General features: G+C 66.9%; 1 protein-coding gene across 4 annotated transcripts; it reads right to left on the bottom strand.

Annotated features, from left to right (window-relative positions):
- Positions 1–100: 100 nt before the first annotated feature.
- On the bottom strand, positions 101–19,436 carry LOC142360457 (uncharacterized). 4 transcript variants are annotated; one of them, XM_075412772.1, is made up of 33 exons: positions 18,873–19,436; positions 16,043–16,150; positions 14,426–14,581; positions 13,603–13,734; positions 13,295–13,486; positions 13,130–13,213; positions 12,875–12,993; positions 12,586–12,700; positions 12,279–12,365; positions 11,854–11,969; positions 11,531–11,675; positions 11,202–11,308; positions 11,024–11,105; positions 10,717–10,851; positions 10,509–10,640; positions 9,981–10,237; positions 9,740–9,863; positions 9,389–9,583; positions 8,945–9,100; positions 8,268–8,488; positions 7,759–7,936; positions 7,306–7,452; positions 6,693–7,091; positions 6,196–6,315; positions 3,603–5,051; positions 3,017–3,097; positions 2,711–2,797; positions 2,509–2,600; positions 2,172–2,257; positions 1,512–1,578; positions 1,254–1,417; positions 829–963; positions 101–676 (listed from the first exon to the last, which is right to left on the bottom strand). In XM_075412772.1, exons 1-33 carry the CDS (start codon positions 19,293–19,295, stop codon positions 441–443), a joined length of 6,327 nt encoding a protein of 2,108 aa, XP_075268887.1. In that variant the 5' UTR covers positions 19,296–19,436; the 3' UTR covers positions 101–440. The 4 variants fall into 4 exon arrangements, with proteins under 4 accessions (XP_075268887.1, XP_075268888.1, XP_075268889.1 ...); XM_075412773.1 differs by having other exon boundaries at positions 12,279–12,362; XM_075412774.1 differs by lacking the exon at positions 6,196–6,315.
- Positions 19,437–24,930: the final 5,494 nt, after the last annotated feature.

Genomic DNA, 24,930 nt, shown 5'->3' with positions numbered 1-24,930 from the left:
CTCTCATCTGAAGCTCCCCCCACCCCTAAGCAGGGAGCAGCTGGCAGAGCCCCTCTCCTCCTGCACCGGCGGGTGCTGCTGGAGCGAGAAGCCTCCAGGCTCAGTGACTGTTTGTTTTTTAATAAAAACATCCACACGCTCCCACCCGCCCTGGGCTGCGCTGCGTGCCGGCAGGATGCCTGGGGACCCGGCGGCACCCAGGGAGAGCACCCAGCGGGTGGGCAGGAAGGGTGCCCGGTGCTGGGCAGAGCCTGGGGGCCGCGGTGGCTGGGGCGTAGGGCAGCCCCGGGGCCGGCTGGAGCGGAGCCCCTCGGCGCAGCCTCTCTCCCCGGGGAGACGGCGAGCGGTGAGCCGGTGCTGGGAGCGGAGACCGTGCCAGGACAGCACCCGAGAGCAGGGCTGAAGGGCAAGCTGGGGCTTTTTTGCCCCTCTGCTGGGGCTCACTCTTTCTTCCCAAAGAACTTCTTGAAGACTGATTTGTTCTTCGGGCGAGGGGGGCCAGGGGTCTTCTCCCCCAGCATGTCCCGCGGGGTCCCTGGCCGGGCGACGAAGGAGTGGCAGCGTGCCCGGGGCGCGGCTGCCGCTTGCTCCCCGATGTACAGCGTGACCGAGTAGCTGCTCCCAGCCTCCACCGGCTCCTTGGGCACGGCCACCGGGGTGATCTTCTGGTAGGTGGCTGCGAGAGGGAGCACTCAGCGGGGAGGGCAGGGTGCCAGCGGGCGCTGCCGGCCCCCAAGAGCCCTCCCCGAGTGGGTGCTGCAGCCCAGGGGTGTGGGAACAGCGGCAGCGGTGCCACCTCCTGGCAGCGACAGGGAAACCAGGGCATACCTGAGGTGAAGGAGTAGGACCTCCTCTTGTTGGCCACCAGCCCGTAGTCGTCTTCATGGCAGCTGTCGTCCCACAGCCCAGGGGATGCCCTGGATGACCACTGCTGCTCCCTGTGCCCGGCCCCATGAGCACCCTCTGAAGCAGAATGGAGATGTGTCACAAGGCGAGGCCACCACAGGACATCCCTGTGTCAGTCCCCAGAGAGGACACGGCAACACGCGGTTACCCCAGGCAGTGAAGGGAGGTAACTGGTCCTTCCCCCAACCCCACTGCTGGGTAAGGGCCCTGGCACTCCTGGCCCAGACCCCACCGAGTTCCAGACTGACCAACAGCCTCCAGCTTCCCCCAGTCAGCTCCCTTGCACCTCTCTGGGCCGTGGAGAGGAGTCGGGGGACAGCAGGAGCCCAGCCAGGGAGAAGAGTCACCTGCTGCTGCCCCAGCCCCATCGGCCGGGCCATCCTGGCTGCCCAGAGGCCGCTGCAGCTGGGCATTGGAGCGGGGTAGCACCACGATCTCCTGGCTCTTGGCCGTCGTGACCTGATGATGTCCCTGGAGATGGGAGCTCCCGGGGCTGGGGACCTTGCTGAAACTGGAAAGCAGCAGAGATTTAGCAAACCAGACCGGCAACCATGGGAGAGAGGTGCTACGAGAGCTGGCTGGCCGGCCGGCTCCTGGCTACTCACCCCCCAGCACTGCCGGTGCCCTCGACACGCTGTGCTGCTGCCTGGAAGTAATCCACTTCGGGGAAACCTGGGGGCACAGCAAACAACCGTCGGGGTGCTGGCAGCGCCCAGGACCGTCCCTTGGAGCCAGCTCCCGCTCCGGCCGGCCGAGCCGCCTGCACGCCCGTGCTGCAGGGCTGGTCCCTCCGACCCCTCCTGCTGTAGCGCCTGCTCTTGGTCCTGCCAGCCAGCCTAGGATTTCATGGTGGGGCCTGAGCCCCCTCGGGTATGGGTACAGGGGTGGGAAGACCTCAGTATCGCAGATCTCCTTGCCTGGAGGGCAGGCGAGGGGTTTCCAGACCCCGCAGAGGAGATGGAGGAAGACCGAGGCACAATTATAATTTTCCTGACACAGATTTTTTTTGCTACTGAGGCTCCACTGACGTCAGTCGTGCTATTCCTGATTTATAACTGTGTATGTGGTGTGAAAACAAAGCCTCCAGATCCTGCCTGGCGGAGAACTGCCATTCCTGGGGCAGGTTGGGAGGATGCATAAATCAGAGAGACGCCGTGCTACTTCTCTTCTGAGACCCCCTGTGTATCAGAGGGCTCAGCGGGGGCTGCGTGCCCGTGGTAGCTGAACATACCCAGGCCCCTGCTCCACCAGCAAGGGCTGCCCACCTGAGTTTTGCTGCAGCTTGCAGACCCATTCATTCATGAGGGGTTGGGAGGGGGCCCTCAGGAGGTACTCGGAGCCATCCCGCAGCCTGTCGGGGGGAGAAGAAGTCAGCAGCCAGACAGATGTGGGGTGTGGACTCCACAGCCCCCCGCCAGCCTGGGAAAGCAGGGAAGCGGGTGAGAGAGCAAGGAGGAAATCCTCATCCGGGCACCAGACTGAGCTGGCCCCGGCTGGGGGTGTCGGTGCGCGTCCGTCCCAGCAGCGCAAAGCCCCTTCCACCTCGGTGAGGGGTGGGCTGCGGCCGTGAGACCCCAGCTGCCCTGGGTGGGGGCGACTCACTGTAGCCTGAAGCAGTTGGTCTTCTTGGTGTACTCGGCGTCGGGGGCGCAGGCAGCCCCGGCGAGGTTCAGCGGAAGGGCCACCACGGAGCTCTGCGGCGCGGGGAACAGCAAGGGCGACAGCGGGGTCGGCAGGCGCAGGGAGGGACCCCCCTGCTGCCAGCCCCCTTGCTCCGGCGCCCGCCCGCTGTCCCCCAGCCCACCTTCAGGCTGTCCCTGCGGTCCTGGTAGAAGCACAGCGTCTGCCTCATCAGCACGGCGTGGAAGAGGCCCCAGGCGCGGCAGTTGGCCTGCGGGACGCAGCAGGGGACAGCTGTGACGCCAGTGGGTCTGGGAGAAGGCAAGCGGTCCCCTGCCGCTCAAAATGGCCCCCGGCCCCGGTGGGCTCTTTCCTCCCAGCAGCACTGCCATGGTAGCGCCGGGAGCATCCCTGGCTTTGCTACCACCCCGAAACCTGGGTCCCCCTGCTGCTGCATCCCAGCATCCCAGCCCCGCAGCCGTGCCCGTACCTTCCTGCCTCCTGCCTGCAGCACGTGCTTCCTCTCCAGCGTCCCCTCCATCATCTGGAACTCCGATTTACCGGGGGGGCCCTGCAAGGGGACAAGGGTGAGCGAAGCCGTGCTGGGACCGGCGGTGCCAGCTCAGCCCCCGGGCGCACAGGGTCCGTCTGACCCAGCCCTGCAGCCATCACCGAGGTGGGAGTGGGACAGCAGGAACCGTTCTCCGGCCGGGCAGTGCAGCTGGATCAAAGGGACCACCCGAGCTGGGGAGACCCCAAACACCAGTCACGTTTCACAGCATCACAGAATGTTCGGGGTTGGAAGGGACCTCTGTGGGTCATCTAGTCCAACCCTCCTGCCGAAGCAGGGTCACCTACAGCAGGCTGCACAGGACCTTGTCCGGGCGGGTCTTGAATATGTCCAGAGAAGGAGACTCCACAGCCTCCTTGGGCAGCCTGTTCCAGTGCTCCGTCACCCTCAGAGGGAAGAAGTTCTTCCTCATGTTCAGACAGAGCGTGCAACCCAGCTGCTGCCTGGGGCATTCCCCGACCCCCTGCCTGGCCCTGAGGGAGAGCCCCCGGCCCACAGTTCTCACCTTGCTGGTGTCTCTCTCCTCTTCCCCGTGCCCCTGCCGATCCCCGGTGCCTGGGCCATCCGAGGGGGCTGTGGACACCAGCTCCTCCGCACGGGGGGATGCCCCGTGCCTGCTGGGGCTGCCACTGTGCCCGGCACCGGGGCTCTTCTCTCCTGCCGGGCTGCAGAGGAGCCGGGCGGCGGCGGGAAGGGTGAACTTGGCCACCACCACATTGTTGGCTGCAGAGACGATGAGGGGCCTGCCGGCAGCGGTGTCGGGGCTGGGCAGGCTGCCTGCCCGCGGGCTCGGTGCCCGCCGCTCACCTGCCCCATCCCAGATGGCCTGCAGCTCCTCTTCCTCTTCCTCAAACTGCCCACGGGCAGGGTGGCAAACCTCCCCGGTGCCCAACGTGGGGCTGGGCGGCTGCGGGGACCCCAGCGCCCACTCGAAGACAGAGAGCTGGGTGTGGGCAGCGGGGGAAGCCGGGGACCCCCCGGGCTGGTCACTGCCAGCTGGCCGCTGCGTGCGGGCAGTGGTGGGCGCAGCTCCTGCCCTGCCCGGGGTGCCGGCGGGGGATGGTCGGAGCTCCAGCCCAGCAGCTTCGCCGTGCCCAGCCCATGTGGCACCGGGGCCACTGTCCTGGCCCAGCGTGTCCGTGCGGGACGGCCGGCTCGACGCGCAGTCCAGGTCTTCGCCGGTGCTGCCGGGGTGCCGTGGGCTCCAGCGCTCCTCCCCGGCGCGGCGTGCCCTTTGCCAGCTGTAGCTGGGGTTGAAGCTCACCTCCTCGAACCACGTTCCTCGCTCGCTCTTGGGGGACATCCCCAGCCCCTCGCCGGGCCGCTGGGGGTTGTGCCCATCCGCACCCCGCTCCTCTTGCCACCCAGCTCCACGCGTGCCCGCAGGCTGCCACTGCTCCACCCTGCCGCCATGATGCTGCTCCTGCCCCTCCACCTCCTCCCGCCGTGCCCCCGGCCCTCGGCGGCACCCCAGGACCAATGCATCCCGGGGCAGCTCCAGGCTCAGCACGGAGCCCAGGGAAAGCCGGGGGCACGTGGCTCTCGGGGCAGCAAGGCGGGGGTCCCGGGCGGCCGCCCCGCACTCGTCGTCGATGTCCCGCGCCAGCGGGTTCCTGACGTAGAGCAGCAGCTCCCCGAGCGGGGCTCCGGCGGCGGCCGGCCCTGGCCCCCCGTTCCTCCGGCCGCCCTTCTGCGGCCACGTGCTGCTGGGGCCATGGGGCTCCTCGGGCGCGGGCTGCAGAGAGCTGGCGCCCATGATGCCCTGCAGCGTCTGCAGCCGCGCCTGCTCAGCCCGCGCCCGCTCCCGCCGCTGCAGGCTGCCGAAGAGAGAGCCGGCCCCGGCCTTGGGCAGGGTGTGGGAGGTGGCCGGTGTCCCGCTGACGGGTGCCCGAGTGCGGTGGGTGACAGGGGGTGGCCGCTGTGCAACAGAGGTTTTCCCAGCTTCTACCTCCGCCTGGGGACACAGAGAAGGAGAGAGGGGTGACCCCCACGGCCGGAGTTCCCACCACCCTGCGCCATGGTGTGCCCGGGCACGCAGGCAGCCGGGGCAGCAGGCAGCCGCAAACGCTCGCCAGAGGCACATGCAGAGCTGGGAGAGGCACGGCTTCCCCCCAGCCCCCACGAGGGCTGCTCCCACCCTGGTGCAAGCAGGGGACCCGCTGCCCATGACAGAGTCCCCCAGGCGCGGTGCAGCCTGCTCCATGCGGCGTTCCCCCTGCACCACTGCCCTCCAACCCACTGCGTTTGGGTGGCTATGGAGACCGCAGTCACTGCTGCCTGTCCCTGCCACCCCTGCATGCAGACAGAGGCAGACAAATGCAAGGGCAGGGGCTGAGCGCAGCCCCTTCCCCTCCCCTTCCCCGCAGACACCCTCTCCAGCCCAGCCGCAGCTCCTCTCCCGGGTTTCGGCAGCAGCAAGGACAAAAGCGAAGGGCTTTGCCTGCAGGAGCTGGAGCAGCATCCCCCTGTCCCCCTTAGGCTGAAAGGTGCCCATTACCAACACCCTCCCAGCAGCCTGGCAGCCCCTCACCCAGCCTTGATGCCCTCTGGCCTCCCCGGCCCCCTGCCCTCCCCTTGGGATGCCCAGTCTGGCTGTGCGGGGTTCCCAGCTGCCACTGCCCTTGGGGGTCCTGGTGCACCGCCGGGCCTGGAGCGACCAAGGGACTCAAGCTCAACAAAGTACCGGGCTGCCAGCCCCGAGGTTCCGAGCCATGTGACCTGGAGTGAGCTCCCCCCAAAACGTGCACCCTCACACGGCCCCATCCAGCCTTGCTCCCCTCGGTCAGCTGCGCACGGGGCTGCTGCGGCCCCCCAGCCATGGAGAGGGGAGGCTCTCCCGCTGGCCGTCTGCTGGCAGTGCCTCCCGCAGCCTCCAAACCCACTTACCCGGGGGGCTAAACTGTGACCAGCCCCATCCCAGCCCCATCCTCACATGCCCCAGCACCCACACTCCGGAGCCCACAGCACCGGGAGGGTTTCCCCTCTCCCAAGGGACCACCACCGGCAGGGCACGGTGGCACAGCCAGGCGGGTTGGTACCAGGCAGGTTCACGCCATGCAGCCACTCTGCCCAGCATGCAGCCTGCCTCGGGACGTTACCTCTTCCACCGGCTGGCGAGGCGGCTTTCTCTTTCGCTTTAAACTACCCCAAGTGTTTCCTAAAAGCCCCTGGCAACGCTTCCAAAAGGTTTTACAGCCTGAGGGTTTAGTGGCGGGGAGCTGAGCGGCGGGAGAGAGAGACACAGAGAGAGTTGAGAGCAGAGCGGGCAAAGAGCCACAGCAGGAGAGCGCAGGCAAAGGGGGGTGGCTAAAGCTGGTCCTCAGCCCTCAGGCACCGCTCGGCGTTGGCACAGCCAAAGATCCCTCTCCTGAGATGGACACAGCCCCAGCAGCTCGTTTGCAAATAGCCTGGGGGGGTCCCAGCACAGGGGCTACCCCACAGCCCCCACAGCCCCCCCCGTCTGTGTGGGGGCACAGCTCCGGGCAGCTGCCCTGGCTGCACGGTGGTGGCCAGTCCTGGGATGGGTGCTGGGTGCTCACCCATCGCTGGGTGCTCACCCGTGGTTCTGCCGAAGCCGCCCGCCGTCCCCACATACCGTCCGCAGCGCCTCCTCGCCCGGCTGCTCCCCGCTGCCCGCCGGCTGCACCTTCTTCTTCTCGCCCTTCTTGCCAATGCTGAGGATGAGGTTGACCGTCCCCCCCAGCCCGCCGGGGCCCCGCGGCGGCAGCAGCAGCGTGGAGGTCTCGGCAGGATCCCAGATGACAGCCTCCTCAGTGGGTTCCACGCCGCAGGGCGTCAAGCTGCTGGGTTTCCCCCAGCTCCACTCTACTCCCAGTGGGTCATCCAAGAGGGGCGATGCCAGCGGGGACACGGCCGTTCCCACTGGCACCTGCGGCTCCGGTCCTTGCTCGAGCTCGGGAAGGGAGCAGGGCACGAACCCCGTCGGGCTGCGGCTGCTCTCCAGCTGGGGCCAAGCACACGGGGCACGCTGCTCCTGGGGAGCAAGGCAAGAGAGGGAACGTGGAGGAAGGGCTGCCAGGGCCAGGCACTTTCTCAGAACAATCTTCCCTTTGCCTTGCCCGTCCAGAGAGTCCTGGGGCATGTCCCTCCCTTAGTTCTGCACCACTTGTTCTGTCCAGTGCCTCCGCTACCCTCAGCCTCAAGGCCGGTCCCACTCCTCGGTGGTCTCTGCGCGACTGGGTACTCACTTGGCCAGTAGACGACGTGCCCGAGGGGCTCTCCGGGTCCCTCCTGTCCTCCTGCTTGCTCCCCAGGTCCCGCTGGTGCCTCTGTGCTCGCCAGCGCACCAGCACCCAGCCCAGCATGCTCTGCAGCTCCTCCAAGCGCTCCTTTATCTGAGGGGAGGAGAGACACCGGGCAGCTTGCAAGGATCCCTGGCCCAGGGTCGCTGGCCTTAGCAGGACACCTCGCTACGGAGCAGTTCAGGGGGTTTTGGGGAGTGGGACGGGATCAGTGGCATCCCCTCAGGTCTCAGCATCCATTGCTGGGTGAAATCCCTTCCTGAGCAGCCTTGGAGACGCATGGCCAGCCCTGTACCGCCCGCTGGGGCTCTGCACCCACGCTTCTCTCTCTCTTCCAGTGACTGTTGCCAGAGGATTTCAGGGGGTGCAAAGGTGGCTCCCCCTGTTCCCCGCCCTTACCACTGCGCTCAGGTAGTGCTCCTCAGACACCAGCTGCTGCCCCGCTGCTGCCAGCGCCTCGAACTCCTTGAGCTTCCCTTCTATCCTCCTCTCCAGCTCCTCACACGGAGTCTCTGCGAGGCCGTGGCCACTCGGGCTTTCGGAGAAGATCTGAGCCCGTGTGTCCTCCGTCCAGGAGCTGTGGGCATGTGAAGGACAGGCTGAGAAATGACCCAGCCCCTTCTCAGCCCTGCAGACCACGGAGAAGCCATTCCCACGCGCAGGCATGGCTGGAAGCAGCTCGCTGGGGTAGCGACAAATGGCCGGGCAGGGCAAGATGCCGTGGGGCTGCCCCACAATGGGTGAGCCCCAGCGCAGCCCATCGTTCCAGGCTCCCCGTGGTCCTGCCCGGCTGCAGCTCTGGCACTGCCCACACACTCGCCAGCAGCCCACGCTCCGGCAACGCCGTGCTCTCGGCAGCTTCCCCCCGGCCGCCGCAGACGTAACCCCGACAGCTCGTCGCCACTTACATCATGGCTAAGTAATCCTTGAAGAAGCGCCGCAGCCGGCCGGCCTGCTGCACGCGGGCCCGGGTCTCCCGCAGCAGCTCCCGCAGCCCTGCCCAGGCCCGCAGCGTCCCCTGCACCACCCGGCTGACGGGGCACAGGCCGGCGGGGCAGAGCTCTTGCAAGCGGGCAGCCGCCCCCTCCAGCTCCTCCAGCTGCCCCTGCAGGGTCTCCGACACCACACGCTGAAGGAAGGAAAGGTCGGGGATGCATCCAACCCTCCCGCAGCCGGGCTGAACTCCCCCGCACCGCAGGGTGCAGGGATGGAGGGAAGGATGCAGGGATGGAGGGAAGGATGCAGGGATGGAGGGAGAGGAGGATGCTGGCACGGGGCGGGATGCAGAGGGGAGGACAGACAGAGCAGAGGGCTGCCTGGTTTCCCCGCTCTGCCCACATCAGTCACCTCCCTGCCAGCAGGAAGATGAGCGAGGTGCTGGCAGCCAGGCGCTGGCACACAGGAGTTGACGTGAGCTCTCTCCCCTCGCCTGGCCTGTGCTGGCAGAGGGGAGTGGAGCAGGGCAGGGCTCGGCTCTGCTGGAAAATTCCAGCCTGGCCCGCCATGGCTTGCCAAGACTTACGGCACCTGGGCCCCCCGGGGGCCAGCACCTCCCTGGGACAGCCTCAGCCCGCCGGGATCTCACCTCCATCTCCTGCTGCCGGCTCAGCAAGCCCTGCAGCCCTGGGAGGTCCTTCTCGCTCTTCACCGCGGTGAAGCTGCTCTCCGCTTGGGCCGTGTCATGAGCCAGCGCCTCGGCTCTGCACCGAAGGGCATCCAGGCGCGGGGACACCTCCGCCACCTGGGTGGGGAGGGGGGGAAGAGAGATGAGCCCTGGCATGGGACACCTTGTCCCACTGCTTGCCATGTGGCCCCAGCCCACCCCAGCCTGTGGGCACCCTGCCGTGCACCTGCAAAGGGGCAGGGAGCACCAGCCATGGGAGCGACGGGGGTGCCAGCCTTGCACACAGCAGTCCCAGTGTATCCCAAAGCCTTCAGGTCCCACTGGCACCAGCTGAGGTGCATGGCCTGTCCCACCTAGCCGGTGTGACCCAGCGGCGTTCCCAGACCCCCCGCCTCCGTCACCTACCAGGCACTCCAGTCTCTCCGTCTCCGCCGCCACCTCCATTACCCGCTCCCGCTCCTTCGCAGCATCGTTCAGCATCTCCACGGCCTCCTGCAGCTCTCCCAAGGGGCAGCTCATGTCCTCACTGCTCGGTGGCTGCCCAGCCTGGGCCGAGAGCGGGGGAAAAGACCCCTGCGAGCCACAGTGCCCGCTCCCTGGCTGAAACCAACAGAAACACTGAGCGTGAGGGCGATGGAGAGTGCCCCCCCAGGCAGCTAGGGCAGAAGGGGGCTCCCATAGGGTCCCCCTGCCAGCCACAGACCAAGCCTCCCAGGTGCTGGGTGATCCCAAGGAATGTGTGGCCCCGCTGCTCACCGCTGCAGGTCCCTGCCGGCTCCGTGCCTCCTCCTCTTGCAGGTCCTGCAGGAACTCGGAGAGCACCAGGGAGTCGCGCAGGTCTGCTGCCCGGTGCCGCAGGGCTGCCTGCACATGTGCCAGCCTGCGGGGACAGGTGCCCGTCACGGGTGCCAGCACCCTCTTCACCTCCTCGGGGCGAGCACCCTCCCACCTGCCCTTCCCAGTGACCAGAGAGGAGGCATCTTCCCCGGGGACTCACTTCTCCTCCACCATCTCCACCTTCCTCTGCATCTTCCTCGCCCCTTCGTGCTCGGTGGGCTGCTCGCCCACCGCCTCCTCCCGCAGCGCCTGGAGCTTGAGGCCGCACAGCAGGAGCTGCCTCTCCAGCTGGCCCGTCTCCTCCAGGTCCCGGCGCAGCTCCGCCGGGCTTCTCATGGTGGCCGGCTCCGAGAGCGACCCGGCCACAGCTTGCAGCCACCGTTCGGCCCGGTCCAGCTCCCCCACCAGCCTCAGTGCCTGCCGGGAGAGCGGGGAGCCCATCGGCCTGGCTCCGAGCCACGCAAGAGGAGCCAGGAGCCGCGTTGCCACCCCACCGCAGGTACCCTGGGCACCGGCAGCTCGGGCGGCACGGCCGGAGCAGCACGCAGGCTCGGGGCTCGCTGGCGACGTCGGTTGCCAACGCTGCGGATCACGTCCCCACGGGCAGCGGCCTCGCTTGCCGATCCCCAGCAAGCCGCTGCGCTCGGGGCGCAGCCCTGCGCCCGACCCCAGCCGTGCCTCCTCGTACCTTATCGATTTCCCGCAGCACGGCGCCGTTCTCCCGGTGCTTCCTCTGCAGGTCCTCCCACAGCTCCCCCAGCTCCCGCAGCATGGCCTCCACCTGCGGGCTGCCCCGGGAGCCCCCCGGCGCCAGCCACTCCTGCGAGGCAGGGAGGGCGGTGAGGACAGACCCTGCCTGGTGTGTGTCCCCCTAACCCCCACCCGAGGGTGCTCACCGGGAGCACAGCCCCGGGGCTTGAGCTGGGGTTCGGGAGCTCCCGCTGCATCCGTGCTGCCTCCGGGCTCTCTACATCCCCCACTGGACACGGGGGGATGCCAGGACCCACGTTTTCCTTGTGTGTGGGGACAGTCTGCTGAGGAGCAGGGGGACGTCGTGCGTTAGTGCCCAGACCAGGGACGGGTGTGTGTGCAAAAGTGTGCATGCCCACAAGCAGCAGGAGGGGGTCAGGGAAGGGAGTCCCCCCTCCACACTGGATCCCCTGGCCGGGCTGGGAGCAAAGGGGACTCTTGGGGAGACGTTACCGTGTTCACCGCCTGGCAGTTGTCCTGCACCTGGGCCTCCGGCTGCTGCGTCCCCCACTCAGCCTCTGCCTCTCTTCTCCTCCTGCAGAGAGGGGGACAGTCAGGCCAGCTTGCACAGGGCACCCCCATCCCCTCCAGCTCCATCCCGCACCTCACAGCCACCTCCACGAGCTGGTACCTTTTGCTGTCCCCTGCATGAGGGGGCTGCTCTGTTGCTGGAGAGCCAGGGCTGCTCTCCTCCCCTCTCCCATGCTCTGCCGTCTTCCCTGGCACGTCCTTCGGCACCTACGGTACAAAGGCTCCCATTCCACCTTTGCCAGCCCAAAGCATGCATCACTTTGCCCTAGGGCCTGGCACTTCTCACCTCCCGTACGAGGTGGGCCCAGGTCACGGGCGTGCTCAGCTTGGGCTTTGCCCAACACTCAAACCCCTTTCCCACAAGCTCCCCCATCTTCCCGCAGCGGAGGTGCTGGAGATGCCCGGAGGAAAGCAAATGCCCGCGCTCACCGTGCTCCCAGAGCCTTCTGTGCACTTATCTCTTGCTTCCTTCCCCATAGCCCCACGGCCGCTATCATCTCCTCGGGGCTCCACGCTTGGAGCTGCAACTTTGCCCCTTGGGGAACCGTTTGCCAGCGCTGGAGCCTTCTCCGTCCTGGGAAAGAGGCACAAGGGAGGCCCAGGGGAGCAGAAGATGGAGAAAAGAGACCTTAAGGGGAGCTGGTGCCCCAGAGAGCCTGCCTGGGCTAACCCAGGTCTTTCCCTAAGCCTCCGGCTCCAACATGGCAGGGTCAGCGTTGAGGCCCTGGGGCTCCTGCCGGGCTGTGCCCTACCTCAGCACCTGCTGGAGCTGCGCCCAGCTCTCCTTGACGTCTCGGTGCTTCGGAGCGACTCGGGCTGCCAGGCTGGGCTGCAGGCTGAGGAGCTGGGACACAGTCACGTCCAGCATCTGGAGGAGAGAGCAGCCAGGGAGCGATGACAGGGCTGGTGGGGGACAAGCCACCGCAGCCATGGTGCGAGTGTGTGATGGCAACCCACCACCAGCCCTGCGGGAGCAGGAGAGGTGGCGAGCACCGAGCCCGGTCCCCTGAGGCTGTTCCCCCGTCCATCACACAGCCCTGGCCACCCCACGTGGCCATGGGGTGCCCACCAAGCCCCCAGCCCGGCCGGTGCCAGTGCTGACTCAGCAAGGCACACGTCCCCTCTCTGTTAGGATGCTCCCCAGGGCTCAGAGGACGAGGCAGAGCCTTGCACTTACCATCACCTGGCTGGCTATGTCCCTGACGTCCCGATCCCGGCACGGCTCGCCCTCCCCTGGCTTCCCCACACCGCAGACGCTCCTCTGCTGCAAGAAGAAGCTGCAGTCAACAGTGGGAGGAGAACAGGGCCCTGCCCTCAGCTCCGGCGGAAAGGGATGCTGCAAAGCTGAGCTTGCTGTTCCGGCTCCCCATCTTACACCGGGCTCTGCCCCCCAGCTCTCTCCCCGCGCCCCAGGCTGAGGGTTCTGGGACCACAGCAGCCCCCACGCAGGGGACGACGGGGAGCCCTGGCTCCAGCGCCGGTACCTTGGCGTGGATGGCCCCGAGCAGGGTATCTGCTTGCTGGAGGAAGGCGGCCACCTCCAGGGCCAGCTGCAGAGCCTCGTGGTGCTCCTTCAGGGTCCCCTGCAGCCGCAGCCACCTGCGCGGGCAGGGAGGGAGAGATGGCGGGCGGCTCGTGCTCCCTGGGAAGCCGCGCAGAGCTCGGGCGAGGGGAGGCAGGCGGGAGGTTCGTTTCGGGGGGGGGGTCCTGCTTCCCAGCCTGCTGGCTCCCGCACCGGCTCGCCCCTGCTCAGCCCGTGTGTTCTCAACTCACGTTTTGTTGAGGTGCTTGCGCCGGGCCGAGATGCTCCTGCTCTCACTTTTGCCCTGTTTCTCCAGCTTCTGGGCCAGGCTGTTCAGCTCCTCGTGCAGACACTGGAACTGCTGCTCCTCCTGGCCCAAGTGGAGAGGCAGACATCAGCACCCCCTGGCCAGCCCTCCTGCCCCCCTCTCAGGGCCCTGCACCATGCCCCTGCCTGACGGGACTCGGGGTCCCCAGCACGCCGGCAGACCCCCAGCAGCCTCTCACCTGCTTCAAGTCAAGGATGCGGCGGGTGAGCTGGATCTTGTCCGGGCTTTCCTGCAGGAGGGCTGCCAGGGAGGGCTTCTCCTCCTGGGCCAGGGAAGGGTGTGAGAAGGTGATGGGACAGCCAGGCCATCCCCCTCCCCGGACCGCACTCCCCGCACCCCACACCTTGCGCCTGATCCATGCCTCCAGCCGCTCTGCTTTCCTGTTGAAGTCCTGCAGGCTCCGCAGCCCCCCCAGGGCTTTGCTCTGGCTGGCGGCCGTCTGCTTCAGGAGCTGCCACTGGTCCCGCAGGGCCAGCAGCTGCCTCCGCACCCCCTCAGCGCTGGGGCTCGCCCGCCACATCAGCTGCTCGCCCATCTGTGGGGACAAGGGACCCAGCTCAGCGTCAGGGGCTTGCAGGGACCCTCCCCTGCAAAGACCCCGGGGACGCGAGTGCTGCGGGGAACGGGAGCCGTGCCGCTGCCCAGCTTGACCTGGTTGAGCTTTATCAGCGTGTTCTCGAAATCCTTCATGTCCCGCTGCAGGGTCTGAGCCACCTCCTCCCAGTCCTGGAGGTCACAGCCATCCTTCAGGTCCCGCAGCTTGCCTCGCACCCAGCCCTCCGCCTGCAATGTGGGAAGAGCCACACGCCTTCACCACGGCGCCCAGGACGCGGCTTCGGGAACCCAAGCCCAAACCCCGCCCCGAGCCACAACGGGGACCGGAGGGCACCCTTTTGGCTGACAACCCGTTTGCTCCAAGCACCGACAGCCCAGCAAAGGGGCTCAGGACGGCATCGGTGGCGATGGGTGTAGGATGGCGAGCAGCTTCTTGCTTCTGTCCAGCATCTGCCCCAGCCCGGCCGGAGAAGACGGGGCCCTCCTGGGCGGGCCCGACGGAGGGTCTCTGCGCAGGACATCCCCGCACAGAGCATCTCTCCTCCCCGCACCCTGCTCCCTGGCACAAGCGCCCACGCACCCTCCCCAGCACGGCGTGGAAGCAGCCCCCCCGCGCCGCACCCGTTCCCACGCCAGGGGCTGTGAGGAGGAGGAGGAGGAGGATGGGGGACGGGAGGAGCGTGCGCACGTGGGGAGGAAGCAGGGCCCTGGCGCGGGCTGACCCCCTCTCCCCGGGGCCGGCAGCCAGCGAGAGGCGGCCAAACATGATCTCATGCCACAACCACGGCTTCGCTCGGGGCCGGGAGTTCAGCCCCCCCCACCGCGCACCCCACCCCGCAGCTCACAGGCAAGGCTGCCGATGGCCCCCCCGGCCCGCTCCCCAGGCAGCCCCTCGGGCGGGCACACCGGCCGGCCTCACCTGCAGCATCTCCCGGTTGAACTGGGCTACCAGAGGGCTCAGGTCGAGGAGGGGGGCTGCTCCCGCGCTGCTTTGCCCGCTGCATCTCGGTGCTGCCGCCGGCTCCTTGCCCTTGGGGCTCTCTTTCCGGGGTGACGATGCCGGAGGTGCTGCCAGCTGAGGTGGGCAGAGGTGGAGGGGGTCAGCGTGCCACCCCACTGCCTCCCGGGAGCGTTGCGGAAGCCCAAATAAAGGAGGTCAGCCTGCCTCTTCCCTGAGCCCATGCCCTCACCAACATATTTGGGGGGCTCTCCCAGCACCCCGAGGCACAGCTCCCCTCTACCAAGGCTGTGCTGGTGGCTTTCACAGACTCAGCAGGGGGTTCCAAGGCTGCCCTCAGCCCTGGGTCACCCCAGGCTGGTAGGCTGGCACCCAGTGCTCGGGCTGGTCCCCACACCCACTTCGGAGGGGGACGCCACACTGGCCGCCCCTCCGGCCCGCAGCTGTGCATCCCTTTGAGGAGCATTCATGTCTGCGGCACCCGTGTGGTGTCACCCCAGGGGATGCTGCCAGGGGATGGGATGGGATGGGATGGGATGGGATGGGATGGGATGGGATGGGATGGGATGGGATGGGATGGGATGGGATGGGATGGGATGGGATGGGATGGAGGGGTCATGGGGCAGGTCCCCAGTGAGCTCAGCTCACCGCTTCTTCTGGGGCACCCCAAGACCCCCATCCTGAGCAAGTGGCAGTGGTGGGTCAGGGAGCACAGCTCGGCCTCGCGGGCGGCCGGCGCTGACGAAACGCCCTGTCAGGGCTCCAGCTCTGCCGCGGGTGACGGCGAAGGTCAGCCAGCGAAAGCGCTGGCCCCCCTCCAAGCTCAGCCCCGGGCCCAGCTGCACGCAGCCCGGGGACAGCACAGCCACCCGGGCACTCACTTCCCACCGTGCTGCCTGGTGACGGAGACCTGACCGTACGCGAACGGGTGGCAAACGGGAGCCTGAGCATCTCCGGGAGAGCCCTGAAGGCGCAGGGCTCACTGCCTTCCCCCACCATGCAGCAAGCACTCCTGGGGCCGGCCCGGGGCAGCATGGCCTCCCCGAGGGATCTCGGTGCGAGCTGCCCCGTGGGGTCCCAGCCGCCTCCGAGCCTGCCAGGGAGCAATCTCCCAGGAGCCTGTGGAGCAGTGGGCTGAGGGCAACTGTTTCAGGCTCTCTAAGCACTCTGGCATGTGCTGCCCTGCTGACGGCATGGGAGTCGCTTTTCAAAGCCTTTCTGCCTAACCACAAGAACTAGAGAAATCCTCCGTCCTTTTTTTTCTTTTTATTTTTTTTTTTAATAGCAACACAGATTCTCAGGCCCTCCTGTGACTCCGGCATCTTCAGTCTCTTGCCATGGCCAGGGCAGGAGGAGCCTGTAATCCGGCTCTCTCAGAAGTGATCAAACCTCTGTGTGCTGACCTGGGGGCTATCCCCTCAGCCCATCACACCCAGCTCGTCCCGTTGCTCATTTAAAGTGTTGAGGCTCCATCCACACCCACACCCAGGCAGACCACCAGCGGCTGCCCTCGCTCGCTCAGCCCCAGGCTGCACCCCTGACTCCGACCCCCGAAATGGCGAGGGCAGGGGGACGTACCGCACAGGAGGGGGAACCTCTGTCCACCGGAGAGCAGAAACCACCGGTCCGGGGACTCCCGGCCTCCTGCTGCTCGTCCTCCACATCCGCGTCCTTCCTGAGGAAGACCTGGAGACAGGAAGGCGCAGCGGTGAGCCTGGAAGCGCTCTACTGTCCCAGCAGCCAAGGGGATGGAGGAGCACGTGCCCGCCTTCCCCTGCCCCGGGCCAGTGGCGGCTGCCAGTGGTACCCAGACACCGCTCGGCCGGGCTCGCGCCCGTCCCTCCTCAGGCATCCAGGCCAGGCTCCTCCAGGCAGCATCGGCAGCGCCAGCCACGCATTCAGCAAGGGGCAAGAGCTCCTAAGCCTGCTTTGCTCAGCGCCTTTTCTGATTTAGCTCCCCACACACACACCCTTTTTCCCCTTGAATTGACTCCAAAGCCAGCAGAAACCCATTCCGCGGTCACCACTGGCCCCTGGCCATCTAAGGATGCTCAGAGTCAGCCCACCCTGACCATCTCCAGGACAGCAGGGCAGAGGCACAAGGGTGCGGGAGGACAATAACCCCACTGTCACAAACCCGAATCTTCTCAGCTGCTGAGCCCTGACCTCGGCATGTCCGGGAGCCAAGAGTTAAGGGGGTGGCTGACTCGCAGGGAAGGGCTCCCACGGGACCGGGGCGAGGGTGGGAGCAGGAGAGGCAGGAGGAAGGAAGTCCAGGAGCCTCAGCCAGGCACAGAGAGGAGGTCCAGGATGAACTCCGTGTTACCTTACCCTTAATGGAGCCCAGCCCCAGGAGGAGAGGTGCGTGGGATTGCTTGGATCACGCACAAGGGCAATCACTCTTGTCCTCTACGGATGGATCTTTTCTCGGGCTGTTGGATACAGCAGGCCGATTTAGGGACCTCCTTCTACTCCCTCCCTGGGGCCACCTTGCTGTCTCTGTAATGGCTGTCCGAGTGCAGCACAAGGTGGTGGGCAACGTGTGCTGCCCCGAGACCCCCTCCTTGTTGTCCACTGCGCAGGGGACTGTGGATCAGCCAGAGCCGGATGCAGCCCACCACTGCTTGGACCACTCCAGACTGTGTCCAAGAGGGAGACAACCCAGGCAAAGCAGGACTCCCTCCCTGCAGGGCAAGCGGCTTCCTACCATCTCTGAAGGACTGAAGGAGAGTCCCAGCACGGATGGCATCCCCCAGCGCTACAGCTGCTGCCACCAGAAAGGCTCAGAGCCCCACGAGCAGCCCAACAACTCTACAAGCCATCCTGCACAGGAAGAGTGGACAGGGAGTGAAGCTGTCTCACGGCCTGGCAGGCACAGCAAGAGCTCAGCACATCTGGCAGGAGGGTGCCAGAAGGAGAAGGCACCCCCCTGCCTGACCACAGGGCCAAGAGTGTTGGGTGCCTGTTCAGTGAATGGTGGGGAGCTAAACGTGACGTGCTCACAGGGCAGAAGACCCTAGGAAGTTGCTCTGCTACGCAGCAGTGTCCCATGGCGGCTGCAGCCTGCAAGCCCTGGCCCCAGGGCTCGGCCGTGGGAGACAAGGCTGCAGGTGACATGGGAGCTGTATTCAAAGTCCCCATCCCACAGCCTGTCAGCGGCAGGAAAACAGGGCTGCCGGCACAAGGATGACTTCATCCTTCCCGCAGAGCTGCTCCACCGGGACTGCCCCTCCTCCCCGGTCCCTCCGGCCTGAGCCCCGTCCTCGGTCCGGCAGAACAACAAACTCTCGCAGGGCTGGGAGAAGGAGCTGTGCCTGCCTCGGTGTGTGCGAGGTGCCGTGCTAACCGCTCCCCAGCCGGACCCGAAGGCTCCACAGCCTGAGCGAAGCCACACGCGAAACGAGCGCAGCGGCCTCAGCTGCCCCTCTGCCAACGCTCCTTTCCCTCGCCAAAAGCGGAATTCACACAGCACGTAGGCTCGCCGCGTTCCCATGAAAGAGCGAGTGCCGGTGACAGCTCACGAGCAGGACGAGCGGGGCAGGAGGGGCCGATGCCGGCAGCCCCCAGGGAGTCCCGCACCACACCGCCGGCCCGAGCACGTGTCCCTACCTGCTAGGAAAGCGGGGAGCCTGGCACCAACGCCCCACGGGCTGCGCAGACTCCGGCCGCCCAGCGAGGAGCTGCCTGCATGCCGGAGGAAGCGGCAGCTCTTGCGAGGCCGTGCCTGGCCTTTATTGGCAATGAAGACAAGGGTTTTGGCAGAGGGCTGCACGGCTCGCCCTAGCGCTATCCCGCCGGGAAACCAGCCGCTGCGGGTCGGGGTTAAATCCCAAGGAGTTCCTGCCTGCTCTTGCCAGCGACAGCAAGGTCCCCGAGCTGCCTTCTGCCCCATCCCAGCCGCGCAGGGGGTCTCCCGGGCTCCGGCACCCACAGACTCGGACCTCCATGGCTGCTAGCGCTCAGCCGGGAGCCCCGAGTCCCGCTCCTAGCCCTGTCCCCGCTCTGCCTGGCTCTGCGGCCCTTCGTGAGTCACTTCCCTTCCTCCCAGCCCCCGTTTCCCCTCCAGTAAATGGGAGAGCGGGTTCCCAGCTCCCTGCCACACCACTGCATCATCGCGGGCATCGCTAGAGCCGAGCCCTCCGCGGCTCGGGCTCTTGGGCTGAGCTTTTCTGGGTCGTCTCAGCCCGAGGGAAAGCTCGTCTCCGGCTCGCCCGCAAAGACCGGAGAAGCGCTTGGGGGGAGAGGAAAAGCAACCAGCCCCGGAGCCCCGTGGCCAGCGCTGCCCGGAGGGCTGGGGACCAGGCGGCTGGGATGCCCTGCCGGGATGCAGCCTCCCCGGCACCGACCCGCTCCCCGGCAGCCGGGAACGGGGAACCACGCGGAAGCGGGGCGAGCGGGGAGCGCTTACCTGGACCTGGGCTTTCCCTGGCCCGCTGTTGTTGTTGTTGTGGTTCCTCTCGCCGCCGGTCCGGGCAGGGTCCCCGCGTCCCCCCGCGTCCTCCTCCCCGTGCCAGTTGGAGAGCGTGATCTTCTTAATGGAGCGGGCCAGGGAGCTGCGGCTCAGCCGCTCGTCTTCGCCGGCCCCGCCATCCCGGCCGGGGCTGGGGCCGCGGGGCCGGGCCTGGGGGGCGGCGGGGCCGGCCCGGGCGTGGGCCAGGTAGAGGGAGATGCGCTGGTTGAGGCTGCGGCGGAGCCCGCGGGGGCCGTCCAGGGCGGAGGCGAGCGCGATGGCGGGGCAGGCGTCGCCGGGGATGGCGGCGGCACACTTGGGCAGCGAGAGCTTGGTGCCGACGGTGAAGGGCTGCACCTTCCTCGCCGTGCTGCCGGACATCCTCGCCCCGGGACCGCCGGTGACGGAGCGACGGGGACCTCCCCCCCCCCCCCTTCCCGCGGGGGTCTCTCAGCGCGGCGGCCCCGCGGCGGGGGGCAGCGGCGCGGGGAGCGGCCCGGCTCCCATGGCCGGAGCGGCGCGGAGCGGGCGGCCCTCCGGCCTCGGCTGGCCGCTCCCCGCCCCGGCCCCGCCGCGGGAGGAGGGCCCCGGGCCGGGCAGGCGGAGGGGGCCGCCCTGCCCTCCCCTGCCCTCCCCTCCCCTTCGGGCCGGCCTCAGTCGCCCGCCCTCCCGCGCAGGCCGAGCAGGCAGAGCGCGCAGGCGAGCAGGGCCTGGCGGCTCTCCCGGGAGCGCAGCCGGCGGCCCAGGCGGCGGAGCGGCGGCAGCAGGCGGTCGCGGGCCAGCGGCAGGAGCCGGGCGAGCAGGGCGCGGAGCAGCGGGGCGGCCAGCGCCGGGGCGGGCATCGCTGGGGGTCTGCGTCCCCTTCCCCGAGCCTGCGGCAGCGCCGTCGGACCCCCCCCCAGGTGCCTTGGGGGGTGCCGGGGGGCTGCTCACCTCCGAGCGGAGCGGAGTGCGGAGCCCCGGCGCGGTGCTCGGGGGAACGGCTCTGCTCCCCCGGTCACTCTTGCCCTCCTTGGGGCCCTTCCCGCTCGGCCCTTGCTCCCGGAGGAGCCCGCACGGCTCAGCTCCCCCCACGGGGACCTGCCGCCAGCCCGGATGGCAGCGAGGGACAACAATAACGAAAAAGCCAGCTGCCCCTTTAAATGCCCCCTCCTCCCGGGCCGGCCACACGCTCCCTGTAAGCGACACTGCCCCTCCGCCCCGGACCCCATTTGTCGGGGTGGCGGCGCCGGGGGGAGCAGGGGGGCGAGGGAGGAGCAGCATCTGCCCACCGCAGAAATGTGGGTTGGCAGGACGGGGTGGGGGGGGGTCCCCTTTCACTACAGTGCTTCGCCAAAGCCCCTGAGCAGGCAGCTGTGTCCAAAATATGCTTGGCTGTCACTGTCTGCCAGCACCCTGCTCCCGCAAGGGCCAGGAACACAGGCTGGGGACCAGGAACGCAGGCTGGGGACCAGGAATGCAGACTGGACCGGGTGGCCAAGGAGGGTGAGCAAGGGATGCCCCGGGGCGCGAAGCACCAAGGAGCAGATGGGGCGCTCCCCTGGGCAAGAGCTGTGATCCAAACTGTTTTCAGTGGTGCCCAGCGACAGGACAAGGGGCAATGGGCACAAAATGAAGCATGGGAAGTTCCGTCTGAACATGAGGAAGAACTTCTTCCCTCTGAGGGTGACGGAGCACTGGAACAGGCTGCCCAGGGAGGTTGTGGAATCTCCTCCTCTGGAGATACTCAGAACCCACCTGGATGAGGTCCTGTGCAGCCTGCTCTGGGTGACCCTGCTTCGGCAGGAGGGTTGGACTGGGTGACCCACAGAGGTCCCTTCCAACCCCTAACATTCTGTGATTCTGTGATTCGCGCTGGGCTCCGGAGCAGGCTGGATAGCAGTGCCCCATGCTTTCCAGCTGCACTCCCGAGCTGAGCCTGCTCAGGGCAAGCAGCCAGGGCCCTGCAGACCCAGGGAGCGCAGGCAGGAGGGTCTGTGCCTCGCGCCTGTGCCCTTCCGCTTCCCTCCTGTGCCTAACCGTTGTTTGGTTGCTGGCGGCTGACTGGCTTTGTTTCCTCGCCTTGTTCTTCCCTTCAGAAACCTTGCCAAGGCCCTTGAGCTCCCGCTCAAGCAGAATTTAGGAGACTGAACAGACACAATGGACCGAAAGCCACTGCGCCACCTCCCAGCCTGCCTGATGCAAGCTGTCCCTTGCCCAGCGAGTCCCCTTCTAAGGGTGGTTAGTTCAGCCAGGGTGACCTTTCCCAGCCCTGTGGATTCCCCTCAGGGAGACAGCCATGGCTGAGATGAGGAAATCGGGCCAGCCATGCCCCAGCGCAGAGACACTGTGTGCTGAGACCAGAAACAGCTCCCCGATGGCTCCGCTCCAGGCCCGGGAGCTGCAAGGACCGGGGCTGACGTCAGCCTCTTGGGACTGACCTCCCAGAGACCTCCGGAGCCTCCCGGGCTCTGGGTCTGCTGCGGTCCAAGGGCTCCAGCGCAGGGGCCCCGCTCCACAGCGTGCTGCCGCCGGCAGTGTTCTGGGGAGTGGGAAGAGCCCAGGTGAAGGAAGTAGGAGCCAAAGCGTTGCTGCGGCTTTGTCAGGGTTCACGTTTCCCTGGGAGGGAGCTTCTCCCCTGCTATGGAGGAGGCAGCGGGTGCGGCACTTTGCCGGCTCGTGAGACTCCGGGGTTCGCTGCCCTGCGGCTGACCCCGGGGGAGTCGCTGCCCCGCTCCGTGCCTCGGTTTCCCCAGCAGTACAACCCCGGGGGGAATATCCCCACCCCATGCAGAGGGCCGTCACGGTGTCCTGCCTCGGTGCAGGCTGGGGACCACTGCAATGAAAACCACGGTCTCCCTAGGGAGACTTACGTATTCCTAGGAGAAGCTGTGCCTGAACCAGGGGAACCCTGTCCTTCCATCCCATGGGAAAAGGGGGGTGCCAGCCAGGCGCGGAGGCGTTGGAGCACATTCCTGGGGACATTGGGTCTGAGAATTACCTGGCAGAGATACACAAGACGGGGGATGGAAAATCCCTTGGGAACAAAGGGGCTTCAGTGTCTGGCCGCGGGAGAGACCTGCTCCTTCCCAGGCAGCGAGCGCAAATAGCGGCAGGAGGGGTTATACTGGCGCAAGAGCCAGATGCTTGCACATCCCAGCACGGGGCGGAAAGTGGGGCAGGGCTTGTTTGCCAAGCTCTTGGGACTCATAAAGAGGCAGATTTTTGTCCCTGCCAAAAATGCAGAGACGTTGCTGAGCCGCTTTCCCCATCTGGAAGGTCAGGGGCTTCAGCCTCCTGTCACCGCTGGGCAAAAGTGCAGCCCAGGGAGGTGAAGGGACTTAACCCTGCTCCTCTGCCAAGTCAGACGGAGAGCTGGGAGGAGAATGCAATCTTGAAAGAAAACGAAATCCCACCAGTATCTACTTCCAAACACAAGATTCAGGGCACTGGAGTCCTGTGTGCCTGTGTGTTTCCTGGGCCAGGGCATGCAGGGCCTTCCGGTAATCTCTCTGATCCACTGAGGACTTTCTGCTCCTGCAGTCACTGCTCTGTCTCTCTCTCTCAACTCTTTTTCTTGCCTGTCCATCCCTCCTCATCAAGGGCCTCAAAATCCCTCACCAGGTGGCCGGCTCCTTTTTTGCCAGGCACATATCAAGGCCGCGTTCTTTCAGGTGACCACTTTTTTTAACATACCAGTTGCACAACCAAGTATCCCTATTTAGTTGCCAGAAAGGGCTAGGATGCGCTTCCCCAGCCCAAACAGGGGCTCCCCAGAGCAGGAGATGCCCCTGGGCGGCACGAGGCGAGTGCGGGGTCCCGGGAAGCCTGCAGACACAGCAGCACCGGCAATGGGAGAGCAAGGCTGGAAGAAGCTCAGCTGCAGTATCTGTCCTCGGTGGTGGCAGGACTGTGCAGAGCTGTCCTCTTGTCTTCTCCTCCCTGCTGTCCCAAAGCCCTGGGGATTCGTCTTGCCCAAAGCCCGGGCCCTTTCTTCTTGCTGCTGAGCTGGGTGGGCTCACAGCCCATGTGTCCTCTGGGCAGACGCTGGGGCTGGAGCCAGCCAGCACCTCTGTTTTCTCTGGGAGAGGATGACCTGCTGGGTGGCCACCTCGAAGGACACGGCTGGAGGGTCAGGGCTGCACGACATGCAAGCCTTTGGGTAGGACGTGGCTGTGCTACCTCCTGGCACGACCCCTCTTAGCTGCAGCTGCCTGTCAGTGGAGGGAAGGCCAGCTGAGCAGCTCCATGTCCCGTCGGCTGGCAGGCAAAGCTGCATGGGCTTGGACATGGGGCCAGGTTCCTAGCCTTTGCCCCACAAGTGACCTGCCAGCACCCGGCCTGCTCCCAGGGTAGCATCTCTGCTTCGTGGGAGGGCAAAGCCCTCATGCCGCCTCAGGGCAGGCGCAGGGGACGGAGCAGCCGTCGGCACCTGCCAATGCTTGAAGCGGCTGTTGCACAGTTAAGGCTCCGGAGGATTTAGCAGGGATGCTGTGAAGCAGGGCACGGCCCTCGGGCATCTCTTCCCACGGTGTGCGAGATGTGCAGCAAATCTTACTCTGGCTGCAGCGCTGGGAGCTAGCAGAAATGGGGGGGGAGGAGGACGAGAGGCGGCCGAGAGTCCTTTTCTTGAGGAAACCTCACCCTCCTGGCAGGGGCCTGATGAGAGGCTGTTGGTGGTGGGGACACCGGTGGCACCCGAGCGCCTGTCCCCTGAACACAGGCCATTCCTGCTGGGGAGGGACGCAAGAGCTATAAATAGTTGGTCTAATGCACCATGGCGGGGCCCTGGACAGCCCCAGCCCGCGCGCATTCCCCATTTGCTGGCGCCGAGACGGCAGCTGTTGAAAAAGCCCAAATCCAGCAGCTGCTGCCCGGTGCTCTCGGCCCCCGCCCCGCTCCCTCGGCGGCGGCTGAGCCCATGGCGTCCCTTGGCACGGGCGCCCAGGAGGTGCCAGCTCTGTGCCGGTGCCCGGGCCGGCAGCGCCGCTGGATGCTCCCGACACCCCGCTGCTGGTGCCGGGGCGGCGAGGAGCGTGGGGAGCGGGCTCTCCCCAGCCCCGGCTCGGCTGCTGGGCTGGGCCACGGCCCCGCGGCCGCCGGCTCGCTCACACAAAGGCCCCTTGTGCCCACATTCCTGCGGGCCCGGGGCAGAGCGGAGCGCAGCCGAGGGGCAGACGGGGCCAGGGCCCGGCTGCTGGGGCAGCTGGTGGGGCAGCTGGGCCGGGCTGCGGTCCTGCCCCCGCCGTGCCTGGAGGATGGACGTGAGCAGCCGGTGGGAGAGGGGGGACCCCGGGGAGAGCGGGCGGCGGCGGGACAGCACGGGGGTGCAGGAGGGGTGCTGCGGTCCTGGGGAGCTGGAGCAGCGGTGCCGAGCACCCATGGGTGCCGCCTGCCCACCTCCATAGAATCATATATAATGCTTTGGGTTGGAAGGGACCTTTAGAGGTTTCCAGCCCAACCATCATCTACCTTGTGCGCTCCCACCCAACGCAGACCCAAGGGATGGCTCTGGGAAAGGCTCTCACTGGCTAGTGCCCACGGCAAGACAAACCTTACCCTGAGAGCACTTCTGGCCACATCTGGCCCCTATCCGCTCTTCACAGAATCATTAAGGTTGGAAAAGACCTCTGAGATCATCAAGTCCAACCATCAACCCAACAGCTCTTGCTCGTCACCTTATACCAGCATTTAAGGACCCCGCTGGGCCTCCTCCTTGTCCCCCTTTGCAAGGAGGGGGATGAACCAGGCTACCCCTCGTGGCGTTAGCTGGCAGCTGGGGACCCCCCGCCTGCCGACCCCCCGCCAGTACTGCTGCCAGCTGCCAGGGCAGAGGGAAGGGATCTGCCAGCTGGCGCCCGGAGCGAGGGAGGGGGCTTCTGGTAAGGCTGCGCCGGGGGCACCTGTCACCCCAAAGCCAGCACGTCACCCTGCCCTACAATTGGGCCTGTGTGTGCACAGTGAGGCCCCACAGCTGGGACAGCGACGACAGCTTTGCCTGCCCGCACCGGTGTCCCGTCCTGTCGCCTGGAGCCCT

Source organism: Opisthocomus hoazin, chromosome 2, assembly GCF_030867145.1.
Source record: "Opisthocomus hoazin isolate bOpiHoa1 chromosome 2, bOpiHoa1.hap1, whole genome shotgun sequence".
In the NCBI taxonomy this organism is placed as follows: Eukaryota; Metazoa; Chordata; class Aves; order Opisthocomiformes; family Opisthocomidae; genus Opisthocomus; species Opisthocomus hoazin.
Note: the sequence above shows the minus strand (reverse complement) of the source record. Positions and strands in the feature narration are given on the sequence as shown.

What these genes read in the sequence shown, in the direction of transcription:
- LOC142360457 (XM_075412772.1), bottom strand. Translation starts at nt 19,295, where the DNA reads ATGTCCGGCAGCACGGCGAGGAAGGTGCAGCCCTTCACCGTCGGCACC. An exon ending in CAGAAGGCTCTGGGAGCACG is followed by an intron (nt 11,309 to 11,530) that starts GTGAGCGCGGGC and finishes TTTGTACCGTAG; the next exon opens with GTGCCGAAGGACGTGCCAGG. An exon ending in TGCAGGCAGGAGGCAGGAAG is followed by an intron (nt 2,798 to 3,016) that starts GTACGGGCACGG and finishes TGCGTCCCGCAG; the next exon opens with GCCAACTGCCGCGCCTGGGG.